The sequence below is a fragment of the Clytia hemisphaerica genome, unplaced genomic scaffold (genome assembly GCF_902728285.1).
Source record: "Clytia hemisphaerica strain Z4C2 unplaced genomic scaffold, Clytia hemisphaerica genome assembly, whole genome shotgun sequence".
Classification (NCBI taxonomy): Eukaryota; Metazoa; Cnidaria; class Hydrozoa; order Leptothecata; family Clytiidae; genus Clytia; species Clytia hemisphaerica.
Genome location: NW_027104628.1, coordinates 245,678 through 264,800, shown reverse-complemented (window position 1 = coordinate 264,800; position 19,123 = coordinate 245,678). Strand labels below are relative to the sequence as shown.

Below are 19,123 nucleotides of genomic sequence, written 5' to 3'. Positions count from 1 at the left end.
TATTCATGTAATTTTCCAAATTTGTGCTTTTCGAGCCTTGAAACAGTTATTTTTGATTTATCTACAAGGTGTAAACATTTTAATATTTTTGTAAATAGTCAAAGATATTGGTATGATATTGAAATGTAACTTGGTGAAAATGGTGAAGGTGTGGGGATGTACTTGGGCATAAATAGGTATATACCAGGTATATGCTGATACTAAGGTTCTGTTTTTAACCTTCCCAAGTCTCGGAATTATTTAAGGTACGAACTTGAAAAGTCAAAAAAATCTCTAGAAGGTTAGAACATTTTTTGAAAAATGTGCTCTAAGAGTCACTTTTTCGCCTTGTCTCTGTAAGGGTAACTTTATTCTCTGTTAGAGGTCCGATTGACATTCTTCAACCCTTGTATTCCCCAGTCGTTTGATATGATTATTTCATTTATGAATAATAGTAGAGGCCACTATGTCTTCCCGTGTGCAGCAGCTTGTTGATATTTTCAATTTTTGCCTGTCGAAGGTTGGTGCTTGGGAGTACGCCCAGCCAGCACATTATTACAGGCAAAATTTAAAAATATCAATTTTGGCTAATACACTTCTTAAAAAGGATTTTCTGACTTTTTCGTAATAATATTTTATGTCCACTGGAAGGTATTCTTTCCAAAAAAAACTAAAATTTTTGAATTTTGACAAATCTTTATTTTTCGATAACGTCATCGTTTCATGACGTCATTTTGGCTTATTTCCTTGATATCTCATGATATATTCATTTTCAGATATAGGTTGTGATCTTTTTCTTCATCAGTTTTTCATGCTCTTTCGAATGGAACAAAAATGTTTTCAATTTTGACTTTTTTCTTTTGATTTTTTACTTTGGTTGCCATAGTAACCAATGACGTCAGTTTCCATGGCAGCGGGTGGTCCCACCCGGCCCCACCTCTCAAATTTTGATCTTCTACATTCAAGGAACAATATTAATTCATAAAATCCCTTTGCACAAGCTGCTGCACACGAGGAGCTTTTTCGCGACATAGTGGCCCCACTATAATCAAATACTTTGCGAAATTTTCGACTCTGAGTCGTCTTGTTCTTCTTCTTTCCAATGCAAAAAGATTTTTTGTCAGTTCATTGAACTCGAGAAATTCACTTCAAAGAGCTTTTCTCTTGGACACCCGGTGACTTTTAGGATTGCAAGCAATGTTTCAGTTTGTTTGCAGTTTTCAGGCAATGCAGTGTATTATGGATTAGTACAATCAAAGTCGTAATATTTCATAAAAATGGGAATTCCCTGCAAACTTTTAAACACAAAAAATAATTTCTATGTGCTCTTTAAGTTACCTATGAATGTAGAGTTTTAATCCTGAATCAAATAGAGTTTAATACTAGTGACCACCCCCCTCCCTAAAAATCAGACTTGGAGAAAAAAAATACAATACACTGTATTTCCTGAGCATAGCTCTTTATTTCTTGATATTTCGCTATAATATGTTTCGCTAAATCGAGCACTTTGTGATTCTATTAGTTTCAGGTATTTAAAATGTTGAAAAGACCAATCGCTTTAAATGTGTATTTTTCTTGCTACCATGTGAGAACTACTCTCAAGGAATCATTCTATTTACGAGGACATTGTAGCAAACAAGAGTGCACACCTAAAGTGACTTTAACAACTGATTATTCCTAATAAAAATCTTGATACCTTGATATGGCACTTTCAGATTTTCGAGCAAGGTGAAATCTCCGGTAATATGACTGAAAAAAAAACAAGAAATATAATTTAGAATAAAATAAAGGACAAAATGAACACTGACGTTTGAAACGTCTTAAAAAGTATTCTCAAATCAAAAGTGAAATAACTAAAATAATTATTGCATTTTGTCTTCAGAAATAAATCTCACATTCTTTGTCGAGATATTTAAGCTAATTGTAGTACTCTGCCAATTTGAACCATAAGTGTAATAATTTTGGCGTGTACTTAATTAGGCGGTTGGCCAAAATGTGATTTTTCTGGCCGTTATTAAATTTGGCAGATGGTAGAATCTGTATATAGTTTGGCGGGGATTTGATTTGACGAATGGGGAAACTTTAGGCACTTGCAAATAGAAAATTATTTGGTATTTTGACTGTTTTTACTTCAAAATGCTGATTTCATATAGATTTTCTATCCTAAAAAGATTTTTGTTAAATTTGGTGGGTATTTAATTTGGCGGATTTTACCAAATTCCACTTAAACCGCCAATTTTAGTCCACGCCAAAATGAATACACTTAAGGTAATTAGCTGACCTATAGAAAACAACTTAAAAGTCATTTTAGTACTTAGTCATTAAAAATTCCATAAGATCTTACTTGGGTATGCGAACGTCATTCAGTTCCCTTAGATTTGATTCATCTTTTCCACCATGAACTACCACATGGTGAGGCATGTAACTCTGGTCGGAAGCCACAACGTACATTGATAACTGCTTAATGACAACATTTGCTGGGATGGTGAGCCTATGGTTATAGAGAAGTAAAAATGCTCACTGCAGCTTCAAAGGGATATGGGTGCCGGGTATTTGCAAGCCATAAGAGCCCCTTTTCACACTCTCTCACTTTTTCCCCCTCAAAGGGGTACAAAACCATCGAATAGTAATTGGGTTCTGTAAGGGTTCTAAAACTACTAAAATCAAAAATCAACTTCCTCAAGGGGTCATAAATTCTAGAAATTCTTCTTCACTTTTTCCGCCCCCAAAATGTTCGCATATCCTTAGAAAGTTCCGATTCGCGTAACCTTAAGGTACGTATAAAGGTAGTAATTTAATGTAAACACTCGGAATGAATTTTATTTGGTTTGCTTTGCTTTGATTCCACGTCTATCATAGTCAGATTACACAGCTTATTCAATGGGTCATTTCATTTTATATCCCCTTTTTTTATAGATGGACAACCGTTTCCAGGGGGTAATCTGGGAAGAATCTCCAGGGGGACCAAAGGTGTGTTTTTCACTTTTCCAGGGGAAAAAATATTCTTAAATTTCCGGGGGGGGTAAAAGACTGGTTTTAGTTCATCCACCGTCACTTTAAGCATACTTAAGAACTTTTCCAAGATTATATTTGCTCGTCTACCCCCTAATATGGATTTTATGATTACAATTACTGCTGTTTTCTCGCTTCAACTTTCTTAACAAAGAAGTTCATCGTCTTACCGAACCCAATGTGATCTTGCAGGGCCATCTGATTGCCAATAAGTACCATTGTCGTTATCAATCAACCTTTGTAAAAAAGAAATACAATAGACGCTCTTTAATTCGATTTTATCAAGGGGACAAAAATCTCTCTAATTCGATTTTCAAGGGACAAAAAACTTCTTCGAATTAGTGAAAGATTCAAATTACAGACAGTATTTATACTTTCCAGCTGAGTGGAACAATATTTTATTTCGAATTATAGCAGTAGTGGCGAAGACGTAAAGCTCAAATCTGATTGGCTCTTGATTTTCCCCTGAACCTTGGCTAATCTATCGAGGTTAACATTTTCTCACAAATCCAGCCTAGCCTTAGCCTGATACTAGACGTCAACCGCGTTTTTTACGAAATTAACGAGATGAAAAATCCCGGCTTTTACTGAGGTGCTTGTTAGCCTAGTCTAAAACCCAATTTTTACTTTTTATAATGTTAAAACATGTGATCGTTGTTGTGTTCTTTATGCGTAGTTCGATTAGACAAATGTTACTTAACATGTTGAAACGTGTGTTCGTTGTATTCAGTGTGTTATGTTATGTCGCTAATTACCTTATCGGCCCTTTTTACGCCGGCCCTAATTTAACGCAGGCCCTTATTCCGCCACAGCCTAATTTTGGGCTTACGCAAATTAGGACCGTAAATAACGCTTAAACTTGTAAAAATCGCTATTCAGGGTTCAAAACAGTAAGTATCAACTAAAATTTACATTAAAATGTCATCTTTCAGTATTAAACTGTTGAATTACATTGAAAATCATTGAAGTTTTAGATATAGAGTAAAAAAATGGATAGTTTTCATCCTTTAATCATGCCTAAAATCCTTTAAATTGAGAAAAAAACGGGCAAAAATTAACGCCGCTTTTAGGTAAAAATTGCAAAATGTTGGCCCTTTTTACACCGGCCCTTTTAACACCGGCCCTTATTACGCCACGAGCCCAAAAATAACGCCAATAAGGGCCGGTGTAAAAAGGGCCGATAAGGTAGTTAAATAAGCTTACTTTGACGCATCATTTCGGTTACTTGATACTTCAGCAGAGGTGAAGCATCGATTGATGGGTTTTAAGATCTCATCAGCTTGTAAAGGAGGTTCTTGTTTCTTGCTGTCAGCTTTCTCTTTCAAAGCAACGAGGTGAGCATGTAACACCTTCAATCGCATTTCAGTGGACGTGATGAACCCACGGAGAGCTGGCACTGGGATGGAGACATGCAATGCACGATTTCTTGAAAGGAACTGAAAAATAAAAGACCTTTACACAGTGTTGCGACCAGCTTTGGTTAATCTGGACGGAAAGTCTAAAATTTACAGCAAGTTCACGAAAATGCAAGACGGAAAAGTTTTGGTTTTGAGAATTGAGACAAAACTCTGGTATCGTTGGAAAAATCTCGCCAACAGAAAAAGAGGTGGTTTGGAGCGATGAAGGGTTGGTGAATCTTCAAACGTATTTGGACCAATGAGGACAATATAAGAAGAAGTCTTTTACTTAAAAATCAGAGCATGCAGTTTGAAAAAGTCAAAATACTTTATATGCTTAGAGGGAAGATTCATAAAGTGGAATTTCGATTTGTTTGTGATTGATGTTGCAGAGTGCTCAATGAAATCAGAGCCAATTTAAATTTTAAAAGTTATCTTTCATCACAAAATAAAAAAGTACACTACTCCGAGTTTCATGCTTACTGCACTTGTCAAATGTACAAATAAAATGAATCTGTTTTGAAATTCTCATTTAAAAAGCTAAAAAATGTTAAAAAGTTGAAATAATTGGTGCGATAAAAAATTGATGTGCGTATAAAAGGGTAATAAAAGGTAGATAAAAGGAATGCATAAAAATTCTAAAAAGTGGAATTTCTATAACTAGAATACGCACGGGGAACACAAATTTGTTTGAGTTAAGAAAATTTCGAGTTATAGAGTGAGATTTATGATGCATTCTTCACTGAAGGGACCAGAAAAATCGTCAGAGTTAAAGAGAAATTCGAGTTATAAAGGTTCGAATTATGGAGACTCCATTGTATCACCTCTCCTACCTTATAAAATGACAAGTTTTGTGATAGTCTGGTACCTGATAAGCAAGCTGGAGTACTTCTTACCTTAAACAGTCTTTTGCCGTGATTTATTTGAACAGTTTTTCCACTCGTGAAAGCATCAACGAATCCTAATAAAAAGGAAAATTAACTACTGGCTAAACTTCATAAGAATCAATTTTCAAAAAAATACCCTAAGATTAATTCGAGATTAGTTTTCAATGAAATGCCTTTATCGGTTGTTTTCTGCTCAATTCCTTGATTCCATTAATTTTAACGCGCCTTTTTAATTTCTTGCTGAAAACGTGCGCGAAAGTCCAATAAAATTTTAGGCAGTTTTTCGCCTAAATTTACCAAAACATCTTTTAGAAAATCAGGTTGTCACTTTTTAGGAATCCCTATTTTGTATCTTTGTGCAAAAATTCAGAGAAAAACTAATCAACCAATCCATAGAAAAGCTGATAACAAACAGACAGACGGGCGAACGAACGAATTCCCCCCGGGAATTATCTTCCCTACATAGAGGCCATAGAGGCCATACGTTTGAGGAGCAATAACGAAATGAGATAATAAATGTTGAAAGATATTAGATTTTCGAGGGTGGTTTGTTAAATTAAAAGGCTTTTATCGTCCCGCATTAAACCTGTTATTGCTTTCATGGTATTGAGGTTTATTTCCACAAGTCATTTAGTTGTCAGCCATTTAATTTTGCCTTATTTTGGGAAAGATTTTTATACACCAGAGACAGTCAAATATCATACATACCTGGTGCTAGAGAACAGTCTTGAAGAATACTATTGACAGCTTGAAGATCTGATCGAACACCTGAGAACCCTGATACTGATCGGCTTGATAGATCAAGCATCTAAACACAAAGGAATCAAATAAATAATTGTAAGCTCTAAGAAATCTATTAAAATAGGTTATAAAAATGGAACTAATTCGGCAAATGAAAATTATGTAGTGATAGTTACATCAATCAGACCATTTTCATGTTTTTTTATAAGCGTCCAGTTATCAACTACCACCCTTCTTGAAACTTTCATAAAAAATTCCTACAAAAGCAACCTTTTTGTTAAATAAAAGAACAACAATAAACCGCCTCTCTTGATCTTAGTAAAGCAAATACTGTATTTTGAAAATAAGGTCTGTCAACAGTCAATTTTGCTTTGAATTGACTTTTATCTTGAAAATTAAAAAATGGATACAGAAAAAATTCAGAAAATGCAACAAATTTTATGGGCTTTTTTTTTTACCAAAAAATGTCACTTGCACTCAAGCAGCTGTTGGGAAAGTGATATAATGTCAAACAACATTACATGGGATACAGAGAATAAGTGTTCACATTATGTTGGTTTCTAAATAATGCTTAAATTTCATTTCTTTTCATACCTCGTGAAGGTAGTCCAGGTCCACAACTCCTTCACCTTCAGTATCAAATTGCTGGAAAATCTGAAAGATAAAATCAATAACTTAACAACATCGTTTTTTTGATTAGATATAAAGCATGGGTACATCTTAGGCTAATAAAGCAGGAATTAGTGAAATAATTTATACAGCTTTGTAATGGCTCTGTTTGATCGAAATTCTTTCCTATGTACATTTTAAATTCATCCTTTTCATGATTAATCTACCATGAAACTGCATGAATAAAACAACTTGAGAGTAATTCATGTGCAACATGAGGTTGCAAGAGTCAGGCAAAAAAGTGCCAGTGAGAACCAGGTCCACCTCTCAAATTTATGTCCAGGCCAGACCATGATTGAAAGGTTTTATATGCCATAATAGCACTTACAACCATAACACATTGCACTTAAAAGTCTTTTGAATGAGTGCCGGCATGGAGCAAAAACACATCATAAACAGCCAAGCTGACTGCCATATTTGCAACTAGTTTTGTACAATATTACACACATATAACGGAACGAATTTAATCAAGTTCTTACAGCTGTGGCTACTTCTTTGGAAACTCCTTTGTTGGAAAAAGAATCCACAAACTGCATGACTGTTACTGTCTCCTGAAATAAAGAGAAGTCCTCAGTTTAGTAAGTCGCTATTAATTCATATAATATGCGTGTTGGCACTACATAAGTCCTTGATAGTTGGTAATAATTTTATTATGATATTATATACTTCAGCGATGTGGTTTCAACCTGTATGTAACCCTACTAACTAAAATCTTTGAGTTTCATTGGTTATAGGAGTATTATGTAAATATAATTGAAGGTAAAGTGTACTGGTAATTGTAGGTAAAAAAAGACCTTGAATGAACTTCGTTGGACTCTGGTGGACTTATTGGATATAATTTGATATGTTTCTCATGTAACAAAAAATTTAATATCATAAAAAAAGAAAACGGTTGAATCAAAATACTTACTGCCCCTCTTGCATGTCTCTCTTCCAACCATCTGATCAAAGCATTGTGATGTTGCTGTAATGGACTGACAGTGGTATCTTCTTTGATTTTACCAGCTACCAACCGTAGTTGTTTTGGTTCAAACAGAACAGTCAAATCAAGAACAGCAATATCACCTGTAACAAATATTTTAGCAAATAAAAGCAAATTTAGTTGAAAAACAAAATAAAAAACATTAACTTCATAATAGACTTTTTTTTTTTAAATAAGAAAAAATAAATAAATTTGAAGCAGAATTATAAGACAATCATGAACTTAAAATAGAATTCAAAATAATTTTTATCTCCAAAAAATCATACCTATCTCTTTCCCAGAATCTTCAATTGATTCCTAAAGACGAGAAACATGAATTTCATAACAGTAAAAATAATGACCCACTGGACAGCTAAGAATGAAAGCCTGGAAAGTCAGTCTCAAACAGAAAGTCTTGTTTCCTGGGGTCAAAGAAGGCCATTTTTATTCTTACAACTGCCCTTCTTGCCATTCTAGTTAGTTTTGATTGAACAAATTGGCTGTACCAAATATATGGCCTATCTAAATAAGAAAAGATGGTGTATTATTTTGCTTCACCTTTTATAGCTTGAAAGAGTAGAGTGATCTACATACTGTCGTTCACATGACTAAAGGTTCAATCTCTTAGTACCTTACACAATTTAAAGTTTTACTGTGGTGGTCATCTTTTAATGAGATGATAGTCAATGTTTTCACAAAAAGGCCACTCTCAAAGGCATAACAGAATTGCAAGATTTCCAATTTTCCGAGACACTTATTTTGAGATTGAACCTTTAGTCATGTAGTCGACAATATTTAGTGTTTTGATATCATTTTGTGTGGAATAAAACACCATTGACATACCTTTGATGTTTCTTCATCTTCATTTTCACTATTTGCAGCTGATCCACTGTTTCCCATTGCAGATTATTTCAAAATATTGTTATTATTGTGAAACTATACAGAACATATAAAGTATACAATATTTACTTCTTGTATCCTTTACTACTTAAGTATCCATACTAATCATGCAAAACATCAATGCTAAGATATCTAACTTGTATTATAATGTAGTATGGGGTCTGGGGTCATCTATTTTATAGTACAGTACATCAATGCAAAAAAAATTGGGTCCATGTGTTTTGCCACTTTAGAGATCTTTTCAGTCCAAATTTGGGTTTTTGCCTGAAAAATGACTCTTAGCAGAGATTTCATTTTCTATAATGGCGGACATAGGCGCATCCCAAACCCAAATGATTTTGATTTCCCTTGAGTATCTCCAAAATACTATCACTGCAAAAAGAATTTCAGTCAACATTTAAACTTTTTTGTAGAATCTTGCCTTAAAAAAACTGCTTTTTTTATGAAGTTTAAAGATGACTTTTTCTTGTTAAAAAGAGATTTCTGAAAACGCCATTGCATTATGTATTTTTGAAAAAAGTGAAAAACTTGAAATTTATTTTGCTTAAAGATTAGATTGAAGACTTCCGTCTCTGAAAATGTCCTTTATGAACTTAAAAAAAATGGCCTTAAAATTGGATAAAAACAAGCTTTTTTAGGGCGCAAGCAAACAAAAACAATTTTCAACCGAATATGATTATTTTGTTGTTTCTTCATGAAATCTAGTACAACAAATGAAAAAAGTAAGACAAGATTTGCAAAATTTTTGACATTTTATATATTTAAAGGCCTGAAAAAGCCAAAAAATACCAATAATTTTTGTCTATAGTGTAACTCAGTACCCCCAAAGGGGGTTCGGCCAATTTTGGTCTTCTGACCTTAAAAATTGCGCAGAATGAAAAAAAAAACACTCCATCTTGAATTTTCTGATTTTGACATTTGATTGACGCCTCACCCTACCAAAGTTAGGGTGCTCTTTTGGATTCATTGTTAACTCATTTAAAATGGTGGACAAAGTTGCGGAAAGACAAAGGCGCTGTGATCGTAATTTTCTTATGAGTGTGGCTATGATTTTTTTATTGTGGCCAAGTACAGGAACTTGCCAAATGTTCCTAACTGCCATTTATATGTTCTTTTCCTTCTCCTTTTAGGTTGTTCTTCTCACTTTCGTTATAAATCTTATTACTTTCTGTATCAGACTTTTTTATTTTGTTTTGTTTGTTTTTGTTCACTTCTCTACTTGCATCTTCACCCCCCATCTTGTTTTGCCATTTATAATTTCTTTTAATTCCTTACTTTCTCGTCCAAATTCTATTTAAATGCACCATTGCAATGTCTTCCACGGACCCAACAGCTGATTGGTTGAAAATGATGTATTGACTGATTTTACGTCATTTAAAACCAATCTTCTCTTGGGTCTGTGATGTAATGTCAGAAAATATTGCGGTGGTGCATATCATGGATATTGAAGACAAACAAAATAAATACAAATTGCATTCTGAGAAATGTTTGATGATGAATGGAATAGTTGTTCAGCCAGTCTGGAAATTGCGGCTTGTGCGCCAGATATCTCCGGCGTAGATTTGAGGTTTGAGATCTGCTGCCTTCTACTTTTCCCAGTTAAGTTGGCGCAGCTCCAGCGTAACATTTCCCTCCTTTACAGGCTGGTTGTTCAGGAGAACGCGACAGCCTAATTGAATAACAAATTACTCCAGCCACTAAAAAGGGATAAATTATCTTGTACATAGGTAACAGTTGCAGGGGTTTTTCCAAGCACTAAGCAATGCCTCCGTTTGTACTTTCAAATTCCTTTTAAAGGCGTAAGCCGCGCTATCCAGCCAAAGGCTGGATAACAGAAGCTGGGGGCTGGGGGGCGCCTCGAGCCCCCTGTGGGTCCAGGGCTAGCCATGGTGGGGGTTCAGGGGACGAAGCCCCTGAAAGCTGAGCATATTTCTGTCTTGACTAGCACTTTAAAACAGTGAAGCCCCTGAAAGCTGAGCATATTTCTGTCTTAACTAGCACTTTAAAACAGTTAAAATTGAATGAATTTGTAGAATTTATCAATGAACTTCCTTAAAAGTCCTCTCAAAACTAACTGTTAAATTTAACTTGAACTCATATTCAAATAACAAATTAAAAAAACTACAAAATTATGTAAAGAACTGCTGCTAAATGATAAAAAAACTCCACCAGAATTATATAAAATTTTTCAAAAGACACTCAAAAGAGTGTGATTTTTCAAAAAGCTGAGCAAATTTTGTCTCAACTGGCACTTTGAATCAGCAAAAGTTGAATGTGTATATACCTAGAATTTATCTATGATCAAAGTTAATTAAATTACTGAAAATATCTAAATCACAGCTCTTTTTAAATGAGAAGATGATGAAAAATTTCACATTTTGAAAAATTAAAAAATGAACCACTAATGATATAGTAATAGTGGTGCTTCTAAACCAGCACTCTACGTAATTGAATGAGCTAATAGAAGAATGTAAATGTAATGTTATGTTGAAAAGTCAGTGTTCATAAATACTGGTTCATTTGAAAACAAGTTTTTGCATTTTGGCAGCAATTAAACTCAATTAAAAATTGTCTCCTTTATTGAAGATCAAGAATAATTTCAATTTCATCTTCAATCAAGGAGAAGGGGGATATATAAAACTCAATTAAAAGAATCAACTGCAGCTGTGATAACTGAGTAAACTCTAACTATGGGTTTCATTCATTTTTAAATCCTTTTAATGGGTTTAAAAAAGGGGAAGAGAGACTTATAAAGTGCTTTATATGGTTAAATTTGATCTTTTACTTTTTTCTTGTAAAAGAGAATAATAAACTTTTTTTAATTTTCTTTCAAATTGAGTTTTTAAAACTCAATTTGAATTGAGTTTAATGCCTCCGTCTAACGGGGGCATTTGGGTGCTTGAAAAAACCACTGATGTGTTGTAAATGACAAATCAATTATAGGACGTTATCATTAAATAAATTACTGTTAGTTGGTCTAATGTGAACATCCCTCTTCTAATTTTGTCACCCTTCTTTAGAGATAGGAATAATAAGAAGGTTGGAATGGCTGATTGAAACTAATTTTCTTTGCTTAGCAATCCATAAAGGAGTCCATCAATGATTCTGACCTTCTTATTATTCCTATCTCTAAAGAAGGGTGAGGAATAGAAAAGGGATGTCGACATTAGACCAACTTACGGTTACTGCTGGAGTAATTATTCAAAACACCGTTGCATTCTCCCAAACAACTATATCAGACATCGGAGATTGGACATATTGTGGCGGCTCAATGTTCACAACATGGGATGATGATAATGATAGCAAAGGTGTTAGCAACTGTGCACAAGAGATAAGAATATCCTTTTACTCAGTTTTACTTGGTGGTGTGATTGTTATATGCATTGAATACTAGGAGCAAAAAAAACAACAAACAACCATAACATGTATATAATGTAACTAAATGTGCATGCTCACTATCAGAAAATAAAACGAGAAAGCGAGACAAGGCACTTTATTTATTGTTTTTGTGTTTCAGAAAAGATAGTTTCTTTCTAAATATGATATAAGGTAACTTGGTCTAATATCGACATCCCTCATCTAATTCTGACACCCTTTATATCAGCTGAAAATTGAAATTGATTGAAAGGTCAAAACAGTTTTTCTTTGCTTAGTGGTCACAGAGGAATAATCCTTTTTCAATCAGTGATTCAAGCTTTTATATTATTCCTGTCTCTAAAGAAGGATGTTGGAATTAGACGAGGGATGTCGATATTAAATTAACTTTCAGTAGTTTCGTTTCAAAAGAAATGATTTCATTTTGAACAAGATAGCTAAGTTTCTCCTGATAAGGACTTAATTTCTTTTTAGGTGATATATGTAGTCAGTTAGTGGAAGTACTTTGATTTGCAAAGCTTTTTGACGTCACACAGAACAAAAGAAAATAGCAAAACAGGCATCGAAATTAGGGATAGAAAGTGCATCGCAATTTTTTGATAAGCATGATTTTGCATCCTAAAATTTTCAGTTTTTAGCTTGTAAGTAATCCAAAAACGCATCGCGAATTGCAAAATGCGATACGCTAATTCGATCCCTGGTAAAAGAACAAAGGAATTACCCATAGATACCATTTCACAACCATGGGGAATCGCGATATTACAGAAATGGAAATCCTTGTATCGAATAAAGCATCTTCTGAAAATTTCATTCTTCCTCATGTATAAATACAAAAATGAAAAACAAAGAAGCTTTCGTTTTCTAATTGTCTTTTTAATCTGCCATGAAGTGTTATAAAATTCTCCTACAAAAAAGGTTTAAAAAATGACGTAGAAACAAGAAACTGTGAAAATCGATTACAAACAAAACCTACGTCACAACCACAGAGTGCTGACTTTTAGTTTTAATATGACTTGTTCTCACTTGTTTGGTTTCCGTAATAAAAAGAAAGACATTACATAGTCAGTTACATCAATATGCCAAAACATTTTGTTCAACCACCTTCATTTCAAGATAGGCCACCATAGAATGAACTTCCTTTTATGATGAACCATATTCATGTGGCTTTCAGCCTTGCAATCCATCGCAGAGGCTAATCAATTTTAATGACGTTTTTGACTAACGACCAAGTTAATAATTTTTAAATGTTTTTATATTTGAGTATTTTTAAAAAGGCATGCATTCAAATAATAAAGGTTTAAAATTTTTCTCTTGGCTACAATCAAGGTCATAATATATTGAGAATTTTGGCTATTTTACCGTTTTTCAAGATTTAAAGTTCTGGCGAGAAAGTCGATTTTTGGCCATCTTTTTAATTTAATCGAATATTTCAATTTGGGAGGGGTTGGCAGACTTCCAGGCTATATTCTGAGTCTTATTGGACTATTTTTGAACTTTTGGATCCTCAGATCCTAAGGTCCTAAGTCTTAAGTCTCATGTTAAAACTCAGAGTTAAAACTCTACCCTTCCAACCTACTTTAGAGCACTTACAAATCGATTGTGGTTCAAAAACTTCCCGGTGGATTTCCCTTTTTTCTCAAATATTATGACCTTGATTGTCTTTGAAAATTAAAAATGCCGATTTCTGCTCTGCGGGGGGTCTAAAATTAGGAGAAAACCCCAAAAATTTGAAAAATAACCCTTTTCCGACCATTTTGAAGCATTTTCAATAGGTCAAAATCAGTTTTTGGTGAAATATTTCACTTTTTGATAAGGTCCCGTTTACAGAAATCTAAAAATGCCAATATTTGAGAAAATTTTCAATTTTTTAAAAGTTTTTGGCTGTTAAACCGAAGAAAGGGATATTTTTAACCGGGAAATATGACTTAAGTTTGAAATTAGACCCCCAGCAGAGCAGAATTTGGCATTTTTGATTTCCAAAGACAATCAAGGTCATAATATATTGAGAATTTTGGCTATTTTAACGTTTTTCAAGATTTAAAGTTCTGGCGAGAAAGTCGATTTTTGGCCATCTTTTTAATTTAATCGAATATTTCAATTTGGGAGGGGTTGGCAGACTTCCAGGCTATATTCTGAGTCTTATTGGACTATTTTTGAACTTTTGGATCCTCAGATCCTAAGGTCCTAAGTCTTAAGTCTCATGTTAAAACTCAGAGTTAAAACTCTACCCTTCCAACCTACTTTAGAGCACTTACAAATCGATTGTGGTTCAAAAACTTCCCGGTGGATTTCCCTTTTTTCTCAAATATTATGACCTTGATTGTAGTTAGTAAAATATCTCAAATACAGTCAGGCACATCCCGGCAAATGAACGGGGTATTTTTCACTTGCGACCATTGGCAAATGAACGGGGTCGAAAACGAAAGTGACATAATATCGCCGAATACCCAGTTTAATTGAACCGGGTTGGAAATATTTTGCTTCATTTCAAAGAACTACATAGATGAAATTTTTTTTCCATGGGTCAATTTTGTCTTCGAAGATTGAAGAAACTTGTAATGAAAAAATAAAGTTCCCAGTTTTCTTCCTTTTTTCCCTTTTTCAGTTTGAAGTTCATTTTTATTCATTTTCATGCTTTTAGCCAGAGACGTCCTATCTCATTTACAGTACACTGGGTGACGAATACCCCATGCAAATGCGATGCTCACCCCGTTCATTTGCCAGGATGTGCCTGACTGAAATAGGCTCTGTGATGGAGTGCAAGGCTGAAAGCCACATGAATATGGTTCATCCTATAAAAGGAAGTTCATTCTATGGTGGCCTATCTGTGCCTATCTTGAAGTGAGGGTGGTTGAACAAAATGTTTTTGGCATGTTGATGTAACTGATAGTGAACTTTGAACATGCTTTAAATGGAGGTATTTCCACTTAACTGATAGTATCTGCCTGATCTGCTGAATGAAAGATACCTTAAGTGGATTAATTTTGGGTAGGCGTAGATTTAATTTGGCGATTGCTAAAAATACAATTTTTGGTGGGGATTTTAATTTGACGATTGATCAATTTGTAAAATTTGGCAGGGATTTAGCTGGCTAATTTACTCCAAGCCAAAATTAATCCACTTAAGGTAGTTTCATTTCAAATAACTTAGCTAGTATTCGCTGAGAATAAAACAACATCCCACTAATAATAGTTTCGTTTTAAACAATAAGAATTAGCATTTTTCCTTTGCTGCTTCGTGATGATGTTACGAGGTTTTGGATAAGCATTAGCCTGCTATACTCAATATACTCAACTCTGTTTTTCATCGGCCAGATTTCAGTTTCCTTCAGTATTCCAAGATATGGCGCTGTGTGTGGCTGGCATGTTCAGGATAGCTTTCAATAGACCTTTTTTTAAAGAGGCAGCCATGTTGAATAATTATGTACTCCAGCATAAAAACAATGATACAGCCATGCATAATTATTGTATCTTGCATATTTCAAAAATTATGCATGGCTGTATCATTGTTTTTATGCTGGAGTACATAATTATTCAACATGGCTGCCTCTTTAAAAAAAGGTCTATGCTCTCCGTGTTGACGCCTTGCATCCTTTCATACGAAAAACCATTTCTGCGCGCTCTATCTATGTAGCTAAGAGATTTAAACAGTCAAATATATGAAGAACTTACAAATACGGTAGCAGTCTGGAAGAGAAATCATTTGGAAGGAAACAATTTTTCGAAGTCAATTTTTTGAGTTTATTTAATTTGTGAGTGGCCATTTTTTCACATTACCTGACAGTTATCTCACTATCTCGCAGCGTGCGTTTAAACCAAGACTTAAGGTTACCGAGTTAAGGAAAGCAGCTCACTGTGACTTAAAAGATGATCCCTAACGGGCGGGCCGAAGGATTACAGCAAATTGGCGCGAAAAAAAGTAAAAAAAACAACAACACTGAATGAAATCTCAAAATCTGAAAAATTGGCAGGCATCCATAAGGCCACTGTGTGCATACATGGGAAAATACAAGACAATACAGGTAAGAAAAAGCAAAATCTCTTGATAATCAAACATAGGGCAAAGGCAAAAAAAAGGCAACCAAGGCCTACCTGAAAACTATCGACCTGTAGCATTAACTTCGCATGTAACAAAGATCTTCGAGAAGATTGTCAGAAAACGGCTACAAAATCATCTAGAAGAAAACGACCTCTTTAACGATAATCAACATGGATTCAGGTCTGGAAGATCATGTCTTAGCCAACTTCTTTCGCACACAGAACGACTCATCCATCACATTGAAAAAGGACGTAACGTTGACGTTATTTACCTTGATTTCAGCAAGGCATTTGACCGTGTAGATAAGATAAGATAAGATAAGATAAGATATTTTCTTTTTTTTAAGGACTCGTTAAAAACTATATACATTTTGTAAAAACCACCATACGGCGTGATAAATATCTGGAGAAGCATAAGTAAATTATATATATAGCTTCACGAGAGGCAAAACCATAAGGTTAACTACTAAAAGCTAGAAATTATATGGAAACCTATTCACTAAAACCGTAAATAATAAAAATACAGCACTTTTTATGCTGCAAAAAGGTATCATGTCAGTTTGATAATATCTAACAAAATAATGATATCTAACAAAAATGAAAATAAAATCATGTAATGGTTATATAATGTAATAAATCAAAAAACTTTTTTAGAAATAAAACCTAAATACTGGAGACACGAGGAAAAAAATAAAATAAGTCCCTTTAGTGAAAATGTAGGTGAGATAAAGGTTAAATATAGAACGTCAAAAGGACTGATGATGAAAAAAGAAGAAGACTCTGCATAAGAGGGGGATAAGATAAAGAGAAAAGAACGAGAGAGGGAGGGCAAGCTGTCAAATGGAGCAGTTACATACAATACAATACATACATACAATCTTACTCCATAAAATCGAGAGAAATGGTATAACTGGCAAATTACTGCAATGGATCAGATCCTTCCTTACCGGTAGGACCCAACAAGTATCTGTTGACTACATCCTCTCCAAAAAAGCAGAAGTCATTTCTGGCGTCCCCCAAGGATCAGTTCTTGGTCCACTTCTCTTCCTGATAATGATCCAAGATATTGACACTAACATCCTACATTCATTTCTATCTTCATTTGCCGACGATACACGTTTAATGAAGGAGATCTCTAATAACACTGATGTTCAATTTCTACAAAACGACCTTGATGTGGTGTATCAATGGACATCATTAAACAACATGCAGCTCAATGGCTTGAAGTTTGAACATCTTAAATACGGAAAAAATGAAGAACTGAAAGAACACTCAAGTTACCTCTCAGACACTGGCTCTCCTATCGAAACCAAGATGGACGTGAAGGATTTAGGAGTCACTCTGGATGTTAACATGACATACAGCAAACACATTACAAACCAGATCGAGAAAGTCAAAAGTATCATTGCTTGGATCCATCGAACGTTCAAAACAAGAGATTGTCAAGTAATGCTAACTCTTTGGAAGTCACTGGTACTACCACGCATTGACTATTGCTCCCAGCTGTGGTCACCTTCAAAAAGATATCTGATCCAACAACTGGAATCACTTCAAAAATCTTACCTAAATAGAATCCCTACACTTCAACATCTCAACTATTGGGAGAAGCTCAAAGAACTTAAACTATACAGCCTGGAGCGGCGCAGAGAAAGATACAGGATTATCTACACCTGGAGCATCCTAGAACAGCTTGTACCAAATTTTAACTATGCTGAAAACAAAGGTGGCATCTTCAGTTACGATAACCAGAGACTGGGTAGAAAATGTTATCTAAAAGAGGTGAACATAAGGCAAAAAAACATATGGAGAGACTCCCTGTCAGAAGAAGGTCCCAGACTATTTAATGCCCTCCCACAATCCATCCGTAACCTCAAAAACTGCTCCAAAACTAGTTTTAAACATCAATTGGACCATTTTCTCAATTCACTACCGGACGAGCCACTGCTGCCGAATTACTTTCCTCTTAGGAGAGCTGATTCAAATAGCATCAAAGTCATGGTCCATCATCGGATTTCTCAAATTGGATGATTGTTGAGACAAACAAAGAAGCCTTCAAAAAGTATCAAAAAGTAAGTAAATCTATCAGTAGTCTCTGCCTCTGGGAAATCCTTCTAACAGTTAGCCACACTATCGTCCCGCCAAAATGCGTATCAAAGATTAGTGCTGCGAAAGCGCTATATCGTTTACTTGACTCTCAAGCAAAACAATGCGCCGCAAAACTTCTAAAGAGATGCATGAAAAAATAACCCGGTGCTTTTTAATGAAATTAACATTTTCAAAAACTTTGAGAAATTGAGATGAGAGCTGATAGCAGACTATCACTTTCAAAAAGAGAAATTTGTGCCATACGGTTAGATGAAAAAATTTGAGCCAAGCCAACCTTGAAAACTAATTTGAAGATCAACTTCCCAAGAAAAAGATCTACGGGGGAGGTGGAACCCGCCTAGATCCGCGCACTGCCGGATAGGCTATCTCCCGGAAATTTTGCCGGACCTCAAACAATGACCCATTTACATGTGCGTAATTGTTTTACTTTAGCGTATATACAAGGCCTTAAAGATCGAAGCGCTGTCTCGGGAATGAATGACAAATTTTAGTTGGTTGATTTTGGCTGCTGCACGTTTTATTTTGTTTCCAACTTTTAGTTTTAATTATTATTGTCTTGCAAACTTGATTCAGGTAACTCTCATCCTTGTTGTTGAAATGTATCCTGTAGATGACTGATGTTGTTTTTTCTGAAAGCTAGATTTCCTAGTGTGACTAACTGTCTAATTACTGCATGTTTAACCTGGTGCTTACAGCATCATTATCATTGACATTGATGTATAAATGAAGACTCCCCTGCTGAGTGGATTGGTAAACATATATGGAGATATAAAAGAAAAACTAAAAATTTAGAATCGTTTTATTTGTTATATTTGTTATGTTACTTTAATCTGTCAATCATTAGCGAAAAAGTACACGAAGAGGGACTTTAGCTTAGATGCTTGCATTCAGCATTGGGTACAAATATGCGTTTCCCGTACATCCAAATACGATTTCCCTTATACTTTATTATATGAAGGGCTAGGGCTATACTGATTTGTGGAAACGCCAAATATTTTGTTATCCAAAGACTGTCCACTAGGAACATTTTGCGAGTTTGTGTATGCAATGAAAAAAATC

At 34.6% G+C, this 19,123-nt stretch overlaps 1 protein-coding gene across 1 annotated transcript in view; it reads right to left on the bottom strand.

Annotated features, from left to right (window-relative positions):
• LOC136824724 (zinc finger ZZ-type and EF-hand domain-containing protein 1-like) overlaps positions 1–8,588 on the bottom strand; it is a 98,714-nt gene extending 90,126 nt beyond the window's left edge. The window contains exons 1-11 of the mRNA XM_067080701.1: positions 8,490–8,588; positions 7,934–7,964; positions 7,596–7,750; positions 7,165–7,236; positions 6,611–6,670; positions 5,984–6,083; positions 5,285–5,349; positions 4,195–4,427; positions 3,162–3,227; positions 2,324–2,470; positions 1,676–1,728 (exon numbers count right to left, since the gene is read on the bottom strand). Of these exons, the coding sequence (XP_066936802.1) occupies positions 1,676–1,728; positions 2,324–2,470; positions 3,162–3,227; positions 4,195–4,427; positions 5,285–5,349; positions 5,984–6,083; positions 6,611–6,670; positions 7,165–7,236; positions 7,596–7,750; positions 7,934–7,964; positions 8,490–8,546 (1,039 nt within the window). The 5' untranslated portion in view covers positions 8,547–8,588. The remainder of the gene's footprint in view (positions 1–1,675; positions 1,729–2,323; positions 2,471–3,161; positions 3,228–4,194; positions 4,428–5,284; positions 5,350–5,983; positions 6,084–6,610; positions 6,671–7,164; positions 7,237–7,595; positions 7,751–7,933; positions 7,965–8,489) is intronic.
• Between the last annotated feature and the right edge of the window lie 10,535 nt (positions 8,589–19,123).